The sequence below is a fragment of the Pimephales promelas genome, chromosome 1 (genome assembly GCF_988280905.1).
Source record: "Pimephales promelas chromosome 1, fPimPro1.hap1.1, whole genome shotgun sequence".
Taxonomy (NCBI): domain Eukaryota; kingdom Metazoa; phylum Chordata; class Actinopteri; order Cypriniformes; family Leuciscidae; genus Pimephales; species Pimephales promelas.
In genome coordinates, this window is record NC_142769.1 from 17,464,991 (window position 1) to 17,481,500 (window position 16,510).

The 16,510-nt window shown below is 35.2% G+C and overlaps 2 protein-coding genes across 3 annotated transcripts; one reads left to right on the forward strand and one right to left on the reverse strand.

Moving 5' to 3' along the window:
- Positions 1-42: 42 nt before the first annotated feature.
- Positions 43-8,347, forward strand: slx1b (structure-specific endonuclease subunit SLX1B). Its single transcript, XM_039669878.2, has 5 exons — positions 43-506; positions 2,168-2,219; positions 4,780-5,100; positions 5,197-5,412; positions 7,978-8,347. Exons 1-5 carry the CDS (start codon positions 334-336, stop codon positions 8,005-8,007), a joined length of 792 nt encoding a protein of 263 aa, XP_039525812.2. The 5' UTR covers positions 43-333; the 3' UTR covers positions 8,008-8,347.
- A 1,183-nt stretch (positions 8,348-9,530) lies between these two features.
- Positions 9,531-14,642, reverse strand: LOC148998399 (uncharacterized). 2 transcript variants are annotated; one of them, XM_089128395.1, is made up of 7 exons: positions 14,485-14,642; positions 14,128-14,246; positions 13,744-13,848; positions 12,544-12,597; positions 10,237-10,386; positions 9,982-10,104; positions 9,531-9,887 (listed from the first exon to the last, which is right to left on the reverse strand). In XM_089128395.1, exons 1-7 carry the CDS (start codon positions 14,489-14,491, stop codon positions 9,849-9,851), a joined length of 597 nt encoding a protein of 198 aa, XP_088984521.1. In that variant the 5' UTR covers positions 14,492-14,642; the 3' UTR covers positions 9,531-9,848. The 2 variants fall into 2 exon arrangements, with proteins under 2 accessions (XP_088984521.1, XP_088984522.1); XM_089128396.1 differs by lacking the exon at positions 10,237-10,386.
- Between the last annotated feature and the right edge of the window lie 1,868 nt (positions 14,643-16,510).

The following is a 16,510-nucleotide window of genomic DNA, read 5'->3' on the forward strand; positions in this document are numbered from 1 at the left end:
TAACAAGTGACTCATGTGTCGTATATTTGGTCAGGCCATACCCGGACATCTTTAACGGGCTAGTTTGAAACGAAAAAGACGCAAGACCAAAACAACATATGAATGTTTTTGGCGATTCAAGTGGAAAAGAAAAAGAGCAGGCACTCCGTTTTTAGTCTTTAATGTGATGCCGTATGTATTGATTTTAAATAAGAAGATTATAGGATGTAGTTATAAATGGAGGCTTTGTTAAATATTGCTAAATGATTTGAAAAGATGACATGTTGGAAATAAAAATCTCCGGGTTACCAGTCCTCCCTCTGCAAAGGTTTTTGAGCTACTGTAGAAAACAGGATGGTGGTCGAGGTGGAGAGTTTCTATGGCGTGTATATGCTGTACTGTACTAACCCGAAATTCAAGGGTAGAATATATATTGGCTTCACTGTAAACCCAGAGCGCCGTATCGGTCAACACAATGCAGGACGACACCGCGGAGGAGCCAAGAGAACCAGTGGCAGAGGACCGTGGTGAGATATCAGCTCAACATTTCACATTAGTCCAGGCATTTTATGAAAAAAAAGGTTGAACAAAGTGCAATAGAAGCAAACTCAACTGATTTTGTATCCTCTTTGGGGCTTTTTTCCCTTAATGTATAAAAGCCCTGAGTAAGACTGAGACTGAGTAAGGAAAAAAAGCCCCAAAGAATCCCAATAGGTGAACGTTTAGAAATAGACCGAAATATATCCCATTTTCGCATATTCGTTCTTTTTCTCACGTGAAAAGGGTAAAAATTTTAACCTTTAGACATCATCACGAAAATCACTGATTTGAATACTTGCATCAAGACAAACAAAAAATGTATTACAAGTTGTTTGCAATTTGTTAACATGGACAAATGGTGCATAATCTAACGTGCTAATTTGCATAATTACCCAAACAGATCTAAATATTGGGTAAAGCAGGTGAATTTTTTTTTTTTTATCTTGTTGACATATAACAGTAAGGTCTGAATGGAACCCATTTAGATGAACAATGAACATTAATACAGGAAGAAATACTTTAGAAACCAGCTTTATTAATTATTATGGCAGAGATGGGGTTTGGGCATTGAGTGCATTGTATACGTAATCAGATTTTTTGATCCAGACACTTTTTATTTCACCTAGCCTACCCTTTGTCTTCTGCATTCTCATTACCCATGTCTCCTGTTCTTCCCTCAGACTCATCCCCCAGAAACAGTGCCACTGACCCAGCCCCAAAAGCCATCTTTGCCATAATAATCAATAAAGGCTGGTTTCTAAAGTACTTCTTCCTGCATTGATGTTCATGGGTAGCCTAAATGGGTTCCATTCAGACCTTAACATTAAATAGTTTACTTTTATATGTCAACAAAATTCTGCAAAACATTTTCACCTGCTATATACCCAATGTTTAGATCTGTTTGGGTATTTATGCAAATTAGCACAAATGTAATTAGATTATGCACCATTTGTCCATGTTAACAAACAATTGCAAAAAACTTGTAATCCATTTGTGTTTTTCTTCATGTAAGTAATCAACTCAGTGATTTTCATGATGATATCTAAAGGTTAAAATTTTTATCCTTTTCACGTGAGAAAAAGATGAATGGGTGAATGAATCGGGTATGATTAGGTCTTTTTCTAAACTTTCCCCTAATGGGATTCTTCTGGGCTTTTTTATTCCTTACTCAGGACATATTGAGGATGCAAAATCAGTTTAGTTTGCTTCTGTTGCAATTCAAGGTTGACCCCCATTTTGGCTTAAAATGACTGGACTACATGGCGAACATATTAAGACCATAATAAAATTTAATATAAATGGTAAGTAACACTTTACAATAAGGTTCATTATTTACTATTAACTAATGAACAATACTTCAGCATTTGTTAATCTTTGTGAATGTTCATTTCAACATTTACTAAAAACATTAGTTAATACACGAACAAACAATGAACAGCTGGATTTGCATTTAACGTTAACAAAGATAAAAAAAAACAGTAACAAATGTATTGCTCATGGCTATTTCATGTTAGTTAAAACATTAACTAATGTTTAATAAATGAACCTTATTGTAAAGTGTGACCAAGATAATAAATATTAAGAACATATTAAGAGATCTGTAGAACTGGTTTGGTAGTAAATGTAAGTTTTTTTTATTCATTTTAAGGGAGATGGTTCTTATCATCCATGGCTTTCCATCTGATATTGCAGCTCTTCGGGTAAATATACTATTCTGTTTGTGTTATATCTTTTCTCTCATTTCCCCTTTGTACAAAATTATCTTCTGTATGCTTACTTTAAAAACTAAACTATGTACCGTTTTGACAAAAGAAATGTTATTAACAAGAGAGTGCAGGGGACAAAATGTTCCATACCATTCTAGGGTGTGTCCAGAATCACATACTCCCTACTATGTTGTAGGTGGAAAACAGTATGTGACAAGAGAGGTATGTCTGAATTCACCGTACTCATAAAAGAGTTGTCCGGCTACTTCCAGCGAGATTCTGAAGTGTGCATATGATGGACACTTTACTATCTCTTGAGGCCACGGAAGAGGATTTGTGAATTGACAGTGAAGTGACGTTGACGCTGATAGGTCACATGATGTCAGTGACAACATGGTGAATGTAGTACATCCAGATTGTATTCACAAAATGCACATTCTTTATACTATAGAGAACATACTATTTTAGCACTGTAAATTTACGTACTTATTTAAAATAAGTACGTTCTTTACCACAAATGCAGCCAGAGTAATATCTGTAGACAGAAAGGCCCTGTCCAAAATTAAAACCTAAGCTATCACATTCTTGTTCCAAGTCCACACTCCGTTTTTTCTTGTTTAGCGGCGTTTTACATCCAGCTTATTTGTGTGTTACCACCAACTCGGCTCCATTGTGTGGATCTTTCCCACCAACATACAAACACAAGCTTAATCATCTAAAGAAACAATTAAAAAAAAAATCCTAGGCTAGGCTCCATCCAAAATTGTATTCTTCCCTTTTATATATGCGAAAAACAGTATGAGACAAAAGAATGTCCGAATTCAAAGTACTCATAAAAGGCTATGCAAAAAGTACCCAGATGACCTACTGTTTCCTACGAGATTCTGAAGTGTGGCCTCTGGCCAAAAAATCCTCAGATGACGCAAAATGACGATTTCTGCGCCATCGGAGGATTTTTTCCAGACAAAAATACATAAATCTCTTGTCTCAGTGGGATATGAGAGTGGAAAGCATGGTAATTCGAGTACTACAATAAAAATACTACAGGTTTTCTACTAATACAAAGCTTAATGCTAAATCCTAAAGTATCCCTTTAATGGTGCTTTGACTGTTGGGTAGAAATCTGCTGTGGAGCTCACATCAGTGCCGCCTCGGCAAAAGTGTACAATGTACATCAAGGTGAGCAAAACTGGCTAAAAATACAAATATACTATATGTGTTTCTATTTAATCTTACTTTACTAACCAATGTATTTGCTGCTGAGCATAGATGATTCAATCCAACCATATCAATAAGCTAAAATGACTAGAAAAAACATAAAGTGAGCCATTTCGGACAGGGCCAGAAATGTAGCTGTGGCTGTGGGTTGCGTGAAGTTAAAAGTTGGTTGTCACAACGAACCAGAGAAATTTATAATGAATCATTTAAAACCCGCTCTGATAAGATGATTTTTATCCATGTGTGTACACTGGTGCCTCGAATCACATTCATCCGAGGAGCACAGCTGACAACCAAAACAATATTTATACAGGGCTGAGGCCCGAAAGTTAGGTAGTTTGGCATTAATAAGAATAGTAACACTTTACAATAAGGTTCATTAGTTAACATTCATTTATTTAGTAACTAACAATGAGCTAAACATTTGTTATGGTATTTGTTAATCTTTGTTAAAGGGATAGCTCACTTTGAAATACATTTTTGGTATGTTTTAGCTTACCTCAAGGGCTTCCAACGTGTAGGTATCTTTGTTTCCGCAGTAGTTTCAATTTTGATATTTTTAGGTCAAACCATTCTTGTCTGTGTCTATAGTCACCACTCGTAAATGTAAGTACACACTGATGGCCTAAGACACGAAACGAGCAGTTTGTGTGAGAGAACAAACATTATAGTTTTTACCTCTTGTAACCACAGCCACAAAGCACCCACGCCCTCAGATCACTTGGACGTGGCTGTGGTTACAAGAGGTAAAAACGATAAAAATACTGTTTGTTTCTCACACAAACCGCTCGTTTCGTGTCTTAGGCCATCAATGTGTACTTACATTTATGAGTCATTAAATCATGTTTAATTTAGACTTCTCTGTGCATGCTCTTTGAGGTGGTGACCATAGACCTCCATTATATGACTGATAGACACGAACAGTTTGACCTAAAAATATCAAAATTGAAACTACTGCGGAAACAAAGACACCTACATCTTGGATGCCCTTGAGATAAGCTAAAACATACCAAAAATTAATTTCAAAGTGAACTATCCCTAATAAAAATCCAGCTGTTCATCAGTTGTTCATGTTAGTTCAAGAGTTTACTAAAGTATTAGTAAATGTTGAAATTAATATTAAGATTAATAAATACTGTATAAGTGCATTTCATTATTAGTTGAACAATTGAACCTTATTGTAAAGTGTTACCATAATAATAATACAAAAATTGTTCAAACAGATTGATTCATATAATTGTATAAGAGTAATGAAAATAATTGAATGAAAAAATCGAATTAAACTGTAAAACATCCAGACACATTACAGTAATAACCATCATCTTTCCTCTGCTAGTTTGAGTGGGCTTGGCAGCATCCGCACACCTCTCGTCGTCTATCCCATGTTGCCCGGCGCAGCCGTAAAGAGTCCAGTTTGCAGTTCCACTGGCGTGTGGTGTCAAACATGCTTCAGGTGGCGCCGTGGAATCGACTCCCCCTCACTGTGCGCTGGCTAAAGCAGGAGTACCGGATGGATTTTGCCCCTGTGCTGCAGCCTCCTCTGCACATTCCTCTAGCGTTTGGCTGTGTTCGTGCTAAGAAGAAACCGCAGCAGATGTGTGAGGAGCAAGAGGAGAGACCGGTGGAGCGGTGTGTGTTGTGTGGGGTGTTTGTTAAGGTTAGTTTCACTTTGCTTTTTTTTTTTAAGAAACCAGTTCAAAATGTTGCTGGAATAACTGTCTCAATCCTTTTTTTCTTTTTTTGGTGATTTCAGACTGTGGATAGACTATCTTGTTTCCACCCTTCCTGTCATATGGTTTGTCATTTGATTTGCCTGGCTAAACACTTTCTGAAGGCAGACTCTTCCCACCTACTTCCTGTCGAGGGAAAGTGTCCTGGCTGTCATCACTCTGTGCTGTGGGGGAGTTTAATACGCCATAAAAACGGCTGTTATGGTGATTTGGAAGAAATTACCTCCTCCTCATCTCAGGTCAGCTTTAATATGGGATCAGTGTGTATTAAAGGAATAGTTCACTATAAAATGAAAATTCTGTCATAATTTGCTCATCCTCAAGTGGTTTCAAACCTGTATGGATTTCTTTTTTTCTGCTGAACAGATAAGAATATATTTAGAATAATGTCGGTAACCAAACAGTTGATGGACCCCATTGACTTCCATAGTAGGAAAAAAAAAACTATGAAGTCAATGGGGTCCATCAACTGTTTGGTTACCGACATTCTTCAAAATATATTCCTTTGTGTTCTTTTCAGCAGAAAAAAAAAATTCATACAGGTTTGAAACAACTTGAGGGTGAGTAAAGTATGACTGAATTTTCATTTTTAAGGCGAGACACGGCAGGCCAAAACATCTATCTACAAAAGTAGATATTCATAAATCCCTCTGTAATTTATTTCTCATCTAATATGTGAACACAATGAAAAAAGAATTTTGAACCTGGCTATATCCAATACTCAGATTTCGTTTTTTTTTTTTTTTTTTTTTTATATATATCCAAATTAGTCCATATTTAATTAGATAATGCCTCATTTGCATATTTAAACATTAAATTACAGAAAATTTGTAATATTTTTTCTATTCATAATGTAGGTAGTCAACTAAGAAAGTTTCATGGTGATATCTGCTAGTTAAAAACAATTACCCTATTCACCTGGGGCCCGTTTCAATAAGGAGGTTTAACCAACTCTGAGTTAAAGCTTGAACTCAGAGTTGACTTACCCTGAGATGGGAAACTCTGAGTTTTCGGTTACAGAACAGCTGAAATGAGTTAGTTCAATCAACTCTGAGTTGACTGACTCTGAGTTAAGCGCGTGCACCACAGCTATAAAAAGCCATTATCAATGGAGCGCAGATATTATGAGTCACCATGGCAACAGCGCCAGACAAAAAGAGGTGTTGGGTATAATTAATTACCAAGTAATCTAAATATTGTAATTTAATTAAAGGGATTACTCTTAATTCTTCTTTAATTTAAAATAAAATATGATGCAATTACATTAAATAGGCTACTGCATAAACTATAGACCAATTCAGTATAAAACAATAGTGGATTTAGCATACATTTTTAAAAGGTATATTTTATATAACCTTCTCCCTCTACACACTTTGATCAATTCAAGAATAATTCATGCAATTGTATATTGTTAATTTGAAAGCATTAAAAGTGCAGTTTCTTGTCTCTCCTCCTTGTATTAATCAAGTGGTTGAGGTTGATATAGGATTTAGTAATATGTAGACCAATACTTTCTAGAGATAGTAATTATTACATTAATCTAACTACACCGTTGAAGATGTCATTTGTTGTTAATAATTCATAACTATTTTAGAGTAACTGTTATAATATCAGAGGTGAAACTGGAAGAATGTTATTCAACCTAAAGTAGGCTACTATTACTTTGATAAATTTGTACTTAAGTAAAATTAAAAATACCAGTCTAAAAATCTACTCAAGTAAAAAGTAGTTAATTTAAAACATGAGTAAAAGACTTGTTTAACAGTGGGGGTGGGGTGGGGGACTCCCCCATGTGGGGTTGTAACGTATGAGAGTTTCACAGTATGAGAACCGTCTCAGAAAATATCCCGGTTTATGGTATTAAACAATTACTAAATATATAAACTGCATTATTAAATTATGGTTATTATTATAATCAGTTAAAATGACAGTTAAATTAAACATTTGTTCAATAAAACATGTATAATCAACTAACTTCAATAATTGATCATGAATAAGATTAACATATTATTTTTATCATTAATAACTTATTAAATTATGTTTGAAAAATAATTGAGTTCTATAAATGTTTTTTATTCCAATTTTTAATGATTTAATAGAAATATATTATCAATATTGGTGGTAATAAAATAAAAGTTTAGCAAACGTTTTAATCCTTTTATTTTTTGGCAAAGTGCTGCAAAACAGATTTAGTCAATTAAAACATGGACAAACAATATATATATTCCTTAAAGAATGTGTAAATACATTTTAGTATTATTGTTGGTGTTTAAACAGCACTTCCTCTTTAAAAAAGGGGAGGAGACCGCAAGAAACTCTGGGTTTACTGAAGAAAACCTGCTCCCGACCAGGTTAGGTTCACAGAGTAAGTTACCATGGTAACTGATTCTTAGTATCAGTTACCTCTCTTTCAGAAACGGGCTTGACTTACTCTGCTTTCTTGGGTTTGATATACCCCCCTTTCTGAAACGGAAAACTCAGAGTTTCCCTCATTTCAGGGTTAACATACTCAGAGTTTTCGCTTAACCTCCTTTCTGAAACAGGCCCCTGTAGTGTCTCGCCTTAAGTGAACTATTCCTTTAATATGTGTTTTCAATAAATGTAACTATTTCATTAACCCCAACATGGATTGAAATTATTACAAGCATATTTTCAGTTATTTTACAGAGATGTCATATATAGTGATGCATGACAGCGAAATGTATTAAAACTGTACATGGAGTGAAGTGAAAGCTGCAGCTATTAGTAAGACAAGTTTAAAGAACGGATGTAACTCACTAATTGTTCTTCATTCTTTCAAACAGAATCATTGGACAGATGAACTACAGCTGTGAAAATATATTATATAAAATGTGATACAGGCTTTTCTGCATTTTTTTTTAGAAGTAATCATTGGACTGGATAATGACAGCTCATTGAGGTCAAGGCATCTACATTCTAAGAATTGTGGAATTAACAAGGATTTACAGAATGAGATCAAGCATTTCACTCAGTTGACCTTTTGAAATAAAAGGATCTTCAGACATATTTTAAAATATGAAATACAATATTTTAATTCAGCAATAATAATTGTTACAGCATTGTGTGTAAGCTCAGTCATGAAGTTTTAAAATGTGTTTGTTTTTTATCTGACATCATGTTATATTTATTAAACAATAAATCAGTGTGTGTGTGTGTGTCATTATTTTCTCCCTATTCCTTGGTTGCAATGTTGAATTATCACTCAAACAAATGTTTAATTTTTATGGTTAAACAAGATGGAAAAAGGTGAACATTAGTAATAATCTATAAGCTGTGAGGATGATTATTGATGCAATGAATAAAGGCTGAAGAATGAAATGTGTAAACTGCAGCTCAGTAGCTTTTTATTTTCGAGTAGTTGTAATAGCGAGTTTGAGGCAGGATTACCTGTGCAGACAAGGAGGATGTCTGAAAGTAATCATAACTGTTCTCACAATTATAATTGTTTTTAATACTGATGATCAGTGCTATTAGTGGGACATAAACACACTAAAGTTAATAATGGTTGTGCCCTAAATAGAGATTATAAAGGCATCACTGGAGCAATAACAATTCAATGATATCTGTCTGTACATTCAATTGACAAGGTGATTCAATTCAAATGATTTTATATATTTTAGGTATAAAATAAATGTTTCATACTGAATATAAAAAAGTTCATTTAAATTAAATTATAAAAAGTGATGCAATTTTAAAAGATGTTTATGGAAACTTGTTTCCACCATAGAATGAAAAATAAAAAATGTAATTGCGACTTCTTATCTCACAATTCTGACTTCTGTTCTCACAATTGCGAGTTTACTTCTCGCAATTCTGACTATTTCTCATAATTGCGAGATGGAAGGTCAGAATTGCGTGATATAAAGTCACAATTGCGTGTTATAAATTCAAAATTGCATGATATAAAGTAAGAATTGCGAGATATAAAGTCAGAATTGCGTGTTATAAAGTCGCAATTGCGTGTTATAAAGTCAGAATTGCGAGATATAAAGTCATAATTGTGTGATATAAAGTCAGAAATGAATGATAAAGTCAGAATTTTGAGATTTAAACTATTCTGAGGGGGGAAAAGTTAGCCTTTTTTTCCCCTTTGAATTGGCCTGAAAAGTCGCAATTGCAAGTTTATATCTCACAATTCTGAGAAAAGATGTCAGAATTTTGACATATAGGCTAAACTCGCAATTATGTGATATTAAGTCAGAATTGTGAGATGTAAACTCACAATTGTGAGAAAAAAGTCAGAATTGTGAGAAAAAAAGTCAGAATTGTGAGATAAAAAGTCGCACTTCTGTCTTTTTTTCTGCTGCCATTATGGATTGCTAACAGTGTAAAGTAAGATTAAATACATGAGTAACTTGCGTAGCATCTTTGAAAAATACTCAGATTTTTTTTTTTTTAATGTAAAAGTAATGCACTACTTTACTGGTTCCTTGAATATAGTAATCTGATTTTGTAACTCAAGTTGCTTGTAATGCGTTACTTATCCCCAATACTGTTCACAGATAGCCTACCTGAAATGCATAAATCATTCAATTCTGATACACATGTTGAACAAACAGTGGTTATATGTTGTGGATATATATATATATATATATATATATATATATATATTTCTCCAGGCTCTGAAGGTCTTATCACCGAAACTGTCCTCAGCTCAGCTAGGATCGGCAGGTCTGTTAACCGTGATTACCGGCTGGAGAAAAAAAAAAACACAATGAGTGAGTTTTCATATCTTGTAAAACAGCATCTTACAACAGGATCTAGTTTGAGTTTTCACAGGGTCTTACCACACTAGACACGGGAGTGCAGCACTGAATGACCTTGCAGCAGTATGCAGCTAAAGTGCCAGAAAGGGCAATATGGACTGCCAACACCAGCCTTTGTAATGCTAGGTAATTGTCAATTCCCATCTGTGAGTAAAAAGATCAAAAAGTTTATATAGCACTTTATTATACAATGCAGATTGTATCAAAGCAGCTTCACGGTAAAGTTCATCAGAAACGAACTTAATTCAAAAATCAGCATGGATTAAGAGAACTAACATTTAGCTGTGTACATATCGGGTTTGACGATTCTTCTTCAGACCAACAATGAAATATTAAGGAATGGTGAGGGTGAGCACTAAGGTGCAAGAAAAAGCAGATCACACAGCCCAAAATGGTCAAGACCTGCATTCCTAAACAGGCCTTCAGCTGGGAAAAATAAAACAATACAAACACAGTGTTATTGTATGCACCAAAACAAGGGAATTCTGCATGCTTGGTGACCAAAAGATTTTCCTTAAAGGGACTCTGTGTAGGAAATACCCCCATCTAGTGGTTAAATAGTATTTTGCATTCAAACGAATTTTGCTCTCCAGCGCCTCGCATTTTCAAGTGCGTATTGCATCTACGGTTGCCGTTATGTACCAAAAATGCTATGACAGGATGTCTTGTAGTAACACTTCATCGAGTTTTTCTCCGGGTGAACAGGTTTGTAACTTAAAAAAAAAACAGCAACTTATGTACAATTTATGTGTCTAGCTGTATAAATTAATTTTAATTCTCTGTACAATCTTATCCACATAGCAAAATCACAATTTTAGCCAATTGATCATTTATATATAAAAAGAAAGCTATAGAAAATCTTACAGAGAGCAATATTTTCTTACAATCATTATCTCTATATTCTTACTGAATTTATAGGTTATAAAGAATTAACTTACAAACCTTATTTTTAGCACCTTCCTTCACAATAGCTGCGAGTAAAGTAGTCAATAGCTGCTATTCATCAAAGACCTTGTTTAACTTTTTTACCTATAAATATACTGTCTATATAATAAAGTACACAACCAAGCAATGACAAAAAATTAAGTCAGACTGTAACATTGACTAACCTGTCGAGGAGAAAGCAGGCAACTTCAGCGTCTCTTCTGAAATCTTTCTGCTGCATTAGCTATTTCCACGGTTGAAAACGCTATCCCGATATTAGGCCATTGCACACTGAGTACGAAATTTTCGTATGCGTATTTTCCTGTACGTCAGCCTAAAAATTCGTCACGCATAGAAACCTTGCACACCGAGTCCATTGCGTATTTATTAAACCTTTGCGGGAAAAAACGCAAAAATACCAAATGGATTCGTCAAGCAGTGAGGATGATTTTTGCCCTCTCTCATATTGAAAAGAGAAGAAATAGAAAATATCCATCCAATCCTGAAATTGCGCCGAGAGGAATTATCCTGAGCGATTCAAAATTTACCTCAGAATGTCAGCGGGACAGTTTGATGCTTTGCTAGCGATTCTGGAGCCACATTTTAAAAACAAGACCACCAATTTCCGTGAACCAATCGATTCTGAACGGAGACTGGCAGTGTGTCTGGTATGGACCAGGTATGGACACACACAAACACACACACACCCGCGCGCGGCCCTGTGGAAGCGCTGGGCAGACAGAACAGCTAGGCTGTTTATTGTGTATGTATTGTGTATTGTGCCCAACTAATACATTAGTTATCGAATAGGCAGCTCAATCACACCTTATTCGATCCTAAATTTCAATCTGATTGAAAGGGGAGGTTTATTAATTTCATAATGCAATATAGAGAAGAGAACATAAACACTTGATCGAATTGAAAACCGAAACTGAAAGCACGGCGCATAATGTTCAATGATTTGAGGACGAGCTCCCCCGGCCCTGAATTGTCAAAAGACCTCTCAAAATGCTGGCTCTGGATGCGAAAAACGCAGAAAATCGAACCATATCCGATTAATTTTATGACGGAAAAATTAATGGCCTTGTTTTTTGCAATCTCCGGTCACGTTTCCTTTTTCGTTCAAGTCTGGCCTTTTTTTGCGAGGAGGATGCATTCTCCTGTGACTCGGCATATGGTCCGCAACAAATAATAGAGCAAAAGAGCAATCAGCAATCATAGGAGTGCAATGCAGCCGTTTAAACTTGCAGGGAATGCGCCTCTCAATGTGACGTGACGATGGCTCTGAGTCTGAACGAAAACGCGTTGTGGAAACGCGTTTGGCTGGTGGTACTTTTTGACCCTCTCTGCTATTATAGTTTTCAAGATGGCGGAACGGACATGGAAGCCTCCGTGAACCTACCCGTCCCATGTACATAAAGATAATAAATTCTTCATTTACGAGGATAAGTCAGATAATTTGCAGAGGTATTTGTACACCATTGAGGACATATTTATGAATAAAAATATTGATTTCAGATAATAAAATACCTAAAAATCTACACAGAGTCCCTTTAAATAAAATTGAAATGACAAATGCACGTTTTAGTTTTTTGTTTGTTTGTTTTTTTTGTTTGTTTTCTTATGTGTCTGGCAAAACGTTATGATCTGAAAACTTACAGTAGGGAGATGAAGATTCTGTGCAGCTATAGCCAGACTTCCAGCGATAATTGTCTACAAAAGGGAAAGATCAGGACATATATATTTAGAAAACATTCCAATTGTAGCCCTTGACTTTTCTTACTTATTTCACATTTTCATGTTGACCTTGTTTTAAAATAGCTTTATTGACAGACTGATCTGCTGTATTGGATATTATTTGGAAAAGCACACCTTCCTTTCAGGAAAACAATGTCCATTGTACAATTTGAGGCCCTCCAAAACCGCATTGTGTCAATAACAGCATGTTACGTTTTTGCAGTTTATTTTAATATTATTATTATTATTTTCATTCATTTCAGAACAATTTTACCTGTACACTGTAAAAAATAATCGTAATTTTAACGGTAAAAGACTGTAAAATTGCTACAGTGCAAAACTGTTATTTGGTTAACAGAAAGTTTCCGTACGGTAAATAACTGTGAAATAATTTTACTGTAAAATACTGTTACGTTTTTGAAAGTGAAAAAGAACAACTCCAGTACATTGACATTCCCACAATTCCCTGCTTCACACTTCACATTTGATGTATTTTTGTTGAAATAACAATGTTTCCTCATAATTTTCTTGGGTTTTTTTCTCTAATGAGTTAGGGTTTATGTTACATTTAATGTTGTTCAATTAATGTTTATTGCATTTCTTAATTTCACGTTTGTTACCATGATGGTGTTTAATGTTTGTGTGAAAAACACTGTGCAGCTTCTATAAGTTTTAATCTACTAATGTAAGACAACTTCTGATGAGCTTTGATTGCTCATGTAACTCTCATCACTATTGTGATTATTGATGGTTGTCAGTGTATTACAATGGTACAAAACAGAAATCAATTTCTCAAAAGGTTGATATATCAACAGATTACAGAAAATGAAATAATACTGTAAAGGTGATTACAGTTTTAATGTATTTTCAATATTCAACCAAAGTTGCCAGCGTTACTATTCCGTAAAAAATATGTTTTTTTGTTTTGTTTGTTTTTTACAGTGTACATGTTTGCTGTAAAACCTTATTTACCTTGAAATTACCAAGGTAAATACCTTGAATTTACCTTGAATTACCTTGAAAAAGAAGGCTGACAAATGGCTAACTGGGACTACAGGGTTTTTATGTATTGGAAAAACAAACGAAACGATTCTGTTAAATGTGAAGTGTAGGCTTACTTACAATCGTGGGGGTAATATCGTCACTCACTGTCAATGAATGTATGTCATGGACACGTAACACTACTGTCACAGATATGAAAAACACAGCCAACGCAATCTGCGTTACCTGAAATGAACCACAAAAACAATTATGAAAATTAACGATGCTGTATTAGGCTATATTCAAATATTCTTAAGCCTGACATTTTACTGTAAAAACACAAAACAAACAACAACAAAAAAACACTATGACCACAAATTTGCAATTGTTGTTACACACCATTATAAAATGAGAATCTTACTCAAAAAAAGTTTACTACAATTATGTACAGTTATAGTAATTTTTCGCATCCATGAATAAAAGGTTTGTCAGCGGTTAAGTTGTAAAGTATACAAACTGGCCTACTCCTAGTATTTTGGGTTCAGCCTCCAGGTATTTCTGTTTATGATTGGTGTTTTTCTGAAAGCGGATGTCCAAAATCTCTCCGGGGTTCCGAGCTTCTCCAGACTCTATCTGCGGTTCATCTGCACACGACACGACAGTTTCATGATTAAAGTGATAAACACGAAGATAAAGCTTATTAAATCGACACACTTTTAGTTTTGATTCAATTCAGCAGCACAAATACATCTATAAATCTGTGAATTTTAAAGAGGTAGAAAGGAACCCCTTTTTGGATGAATTCCAGGAACATTCCTAAAAAAAAATGAAGCGAAAAAAATAACTCGCAGAAATATGAAAATAAACGTAACGTTAGCCTACCTGCCATTTTGCTGATCCCCTAAAGCGGCAGCCTAAATTCTCGCGAAAATACTTGCAATGTTTCAAAATAACTTTACTGTCTCCACGCACAAATCTCTTCTGTTTTGAAATGAATTGGTCCCTCCCCATTACGAAATCCAGTTCTCCAAGAACATCTGAAAACAGTTAACAGACAGCAGCCCCGATACTGAATAACCCGAAAAGCATATAGGCTTGCTTTCAGTCTACAAGTTGAAAAAAAAAGAAAAAAAAGAAAAAAAGAAGAAGAAATAAAAAAAGGCTAAACAAGCTTTAAAACGCTATCATTGAAAATAGGCTAGCTAAATTTAAGCAATAAATGTAGCACTGTTTTTACAGTCCGTTTGTGACGTGAGCTCTAAGACCAATCGGCCGAGGGCGTTCTTCTTTGGCTTCAGCTCTTAGGTCAGGGCTTTGTGGCGGAGGGTCTGTTCATCGCTGTTTTTTAAGTGGGTATGGAATTTAATGGCTCTTTTTTTTTGAATGGTAATTATGGGGGTATAATCCTAATTCTGCTCTACAGGCATTAATTTGGGGTTTTGTGCTGAACATGTAGCAAGATTTTGCACAGCTCGGTCTGCAGAGTCTCTATTGGATGTTTGTCCCATTTAGTGAAATCTTGGTCTGTGAGTGGACCCCAGACTTCACATACAGCGCGATGGGCTCTATTACTGTTTTGATTATTCTTAGCCTGATTCTGATTGGGATGTCAATTTGGATAGTTCTCTTGATAGCATAAAAAGCTCTCCATGCCTTATCTCTCAAGTTGTTAACAGCTTTTTTTTTTTTTTTTTTTATGCCAGGGTAAGTGTATTCCTGCATGTGTTCGATGACCATGTCGTCCAATTTAAAACTATGATGTTGATCTTGGCCTCTGGGTCTTTTTCGGAAAATCATTATTTTAGTCTTTTTGGGGTTAACTGTCAGGGCCTCATGACTGACAGAAGTTGTGCAGGAGGTCTAGACACTGCTGTAGACCCTCTTTAGTGGGAGACAGCAGCACAAGATCATCAGCAAACAGAAGTTATCTGACTTCAGTGTCCAGTAGAGTAAGGCCAGGTGCTGCAGACTGATCCAGAGCCCTCGCTAGCTCATTTACTATATAGATGTTGAACACAGTGTGGGACTTAAAGGGATACTCCACTTTTGTTGGAAATAGGCTCATTTTACAACTCCCCCAGAGTTAAACAGTTGAGTTTTAGTGTTTTCAGCTGATTTTTTGATAATTAGGTAATTAGCTGAATGATTTTTTTTTTCATTCAGCTGATTTTTTGATAATTAGAAGAATATCAGTAACCAGACAGTTTCTGGTCTCATTGACTTCCATAGTAGGAAAAAAATATACTATGGAAGTCAATGAGACCAGAAACTGTCTGGTTACTGATATTCTTCTAAATATCAGAAAATCGGCTGAAAGGATTCGAAAACGGTAAAACTCAACTGTTTAACTCTGGGGGAGTTGTAAAATGAGCCTATTTCCACAAAAAGGGGCTGCAGCCCTGTCTCACTCCACGACTCTGAAGGAGGAATTCTGTGTGTTTGCTATCAATTTTAACTGCAAATTTGTTGTTTGTGTACATTGATTTGATGATGTCATATGTTTTTCCTCCAATGCCACACTCAATTAATTGAAGAAAAAGATCTTCATGCCAAATGTCAAAAGCATTTTGAAGTCAACAAAACATGAGAAAATTTTTCCTTTGTTTTCGTCAATTTGTTTATCGACTAAGTTATGGAGAGTGTATATGTTCTGATGTGCGATAATTTGGTTTGAAGCCAATTTGACAATAAAGAGACCGTTTCTGTCTCTGGGAAAATGGGCTAGTCTGCTGTTTAGGATGTTGCAGAACAGTTTGACTAGGTTGCTGTTTACACATATACCACGGTAGTTATGAGGGTCAAATCTGTCTCCCTTTTTATAGATTGGGGTAATAAGACCTTTATTCCAACTGTTGGGGAATATCTAAACTCAGGATGAAATTGAAGAGCTTGAGAATGACTAATTTGA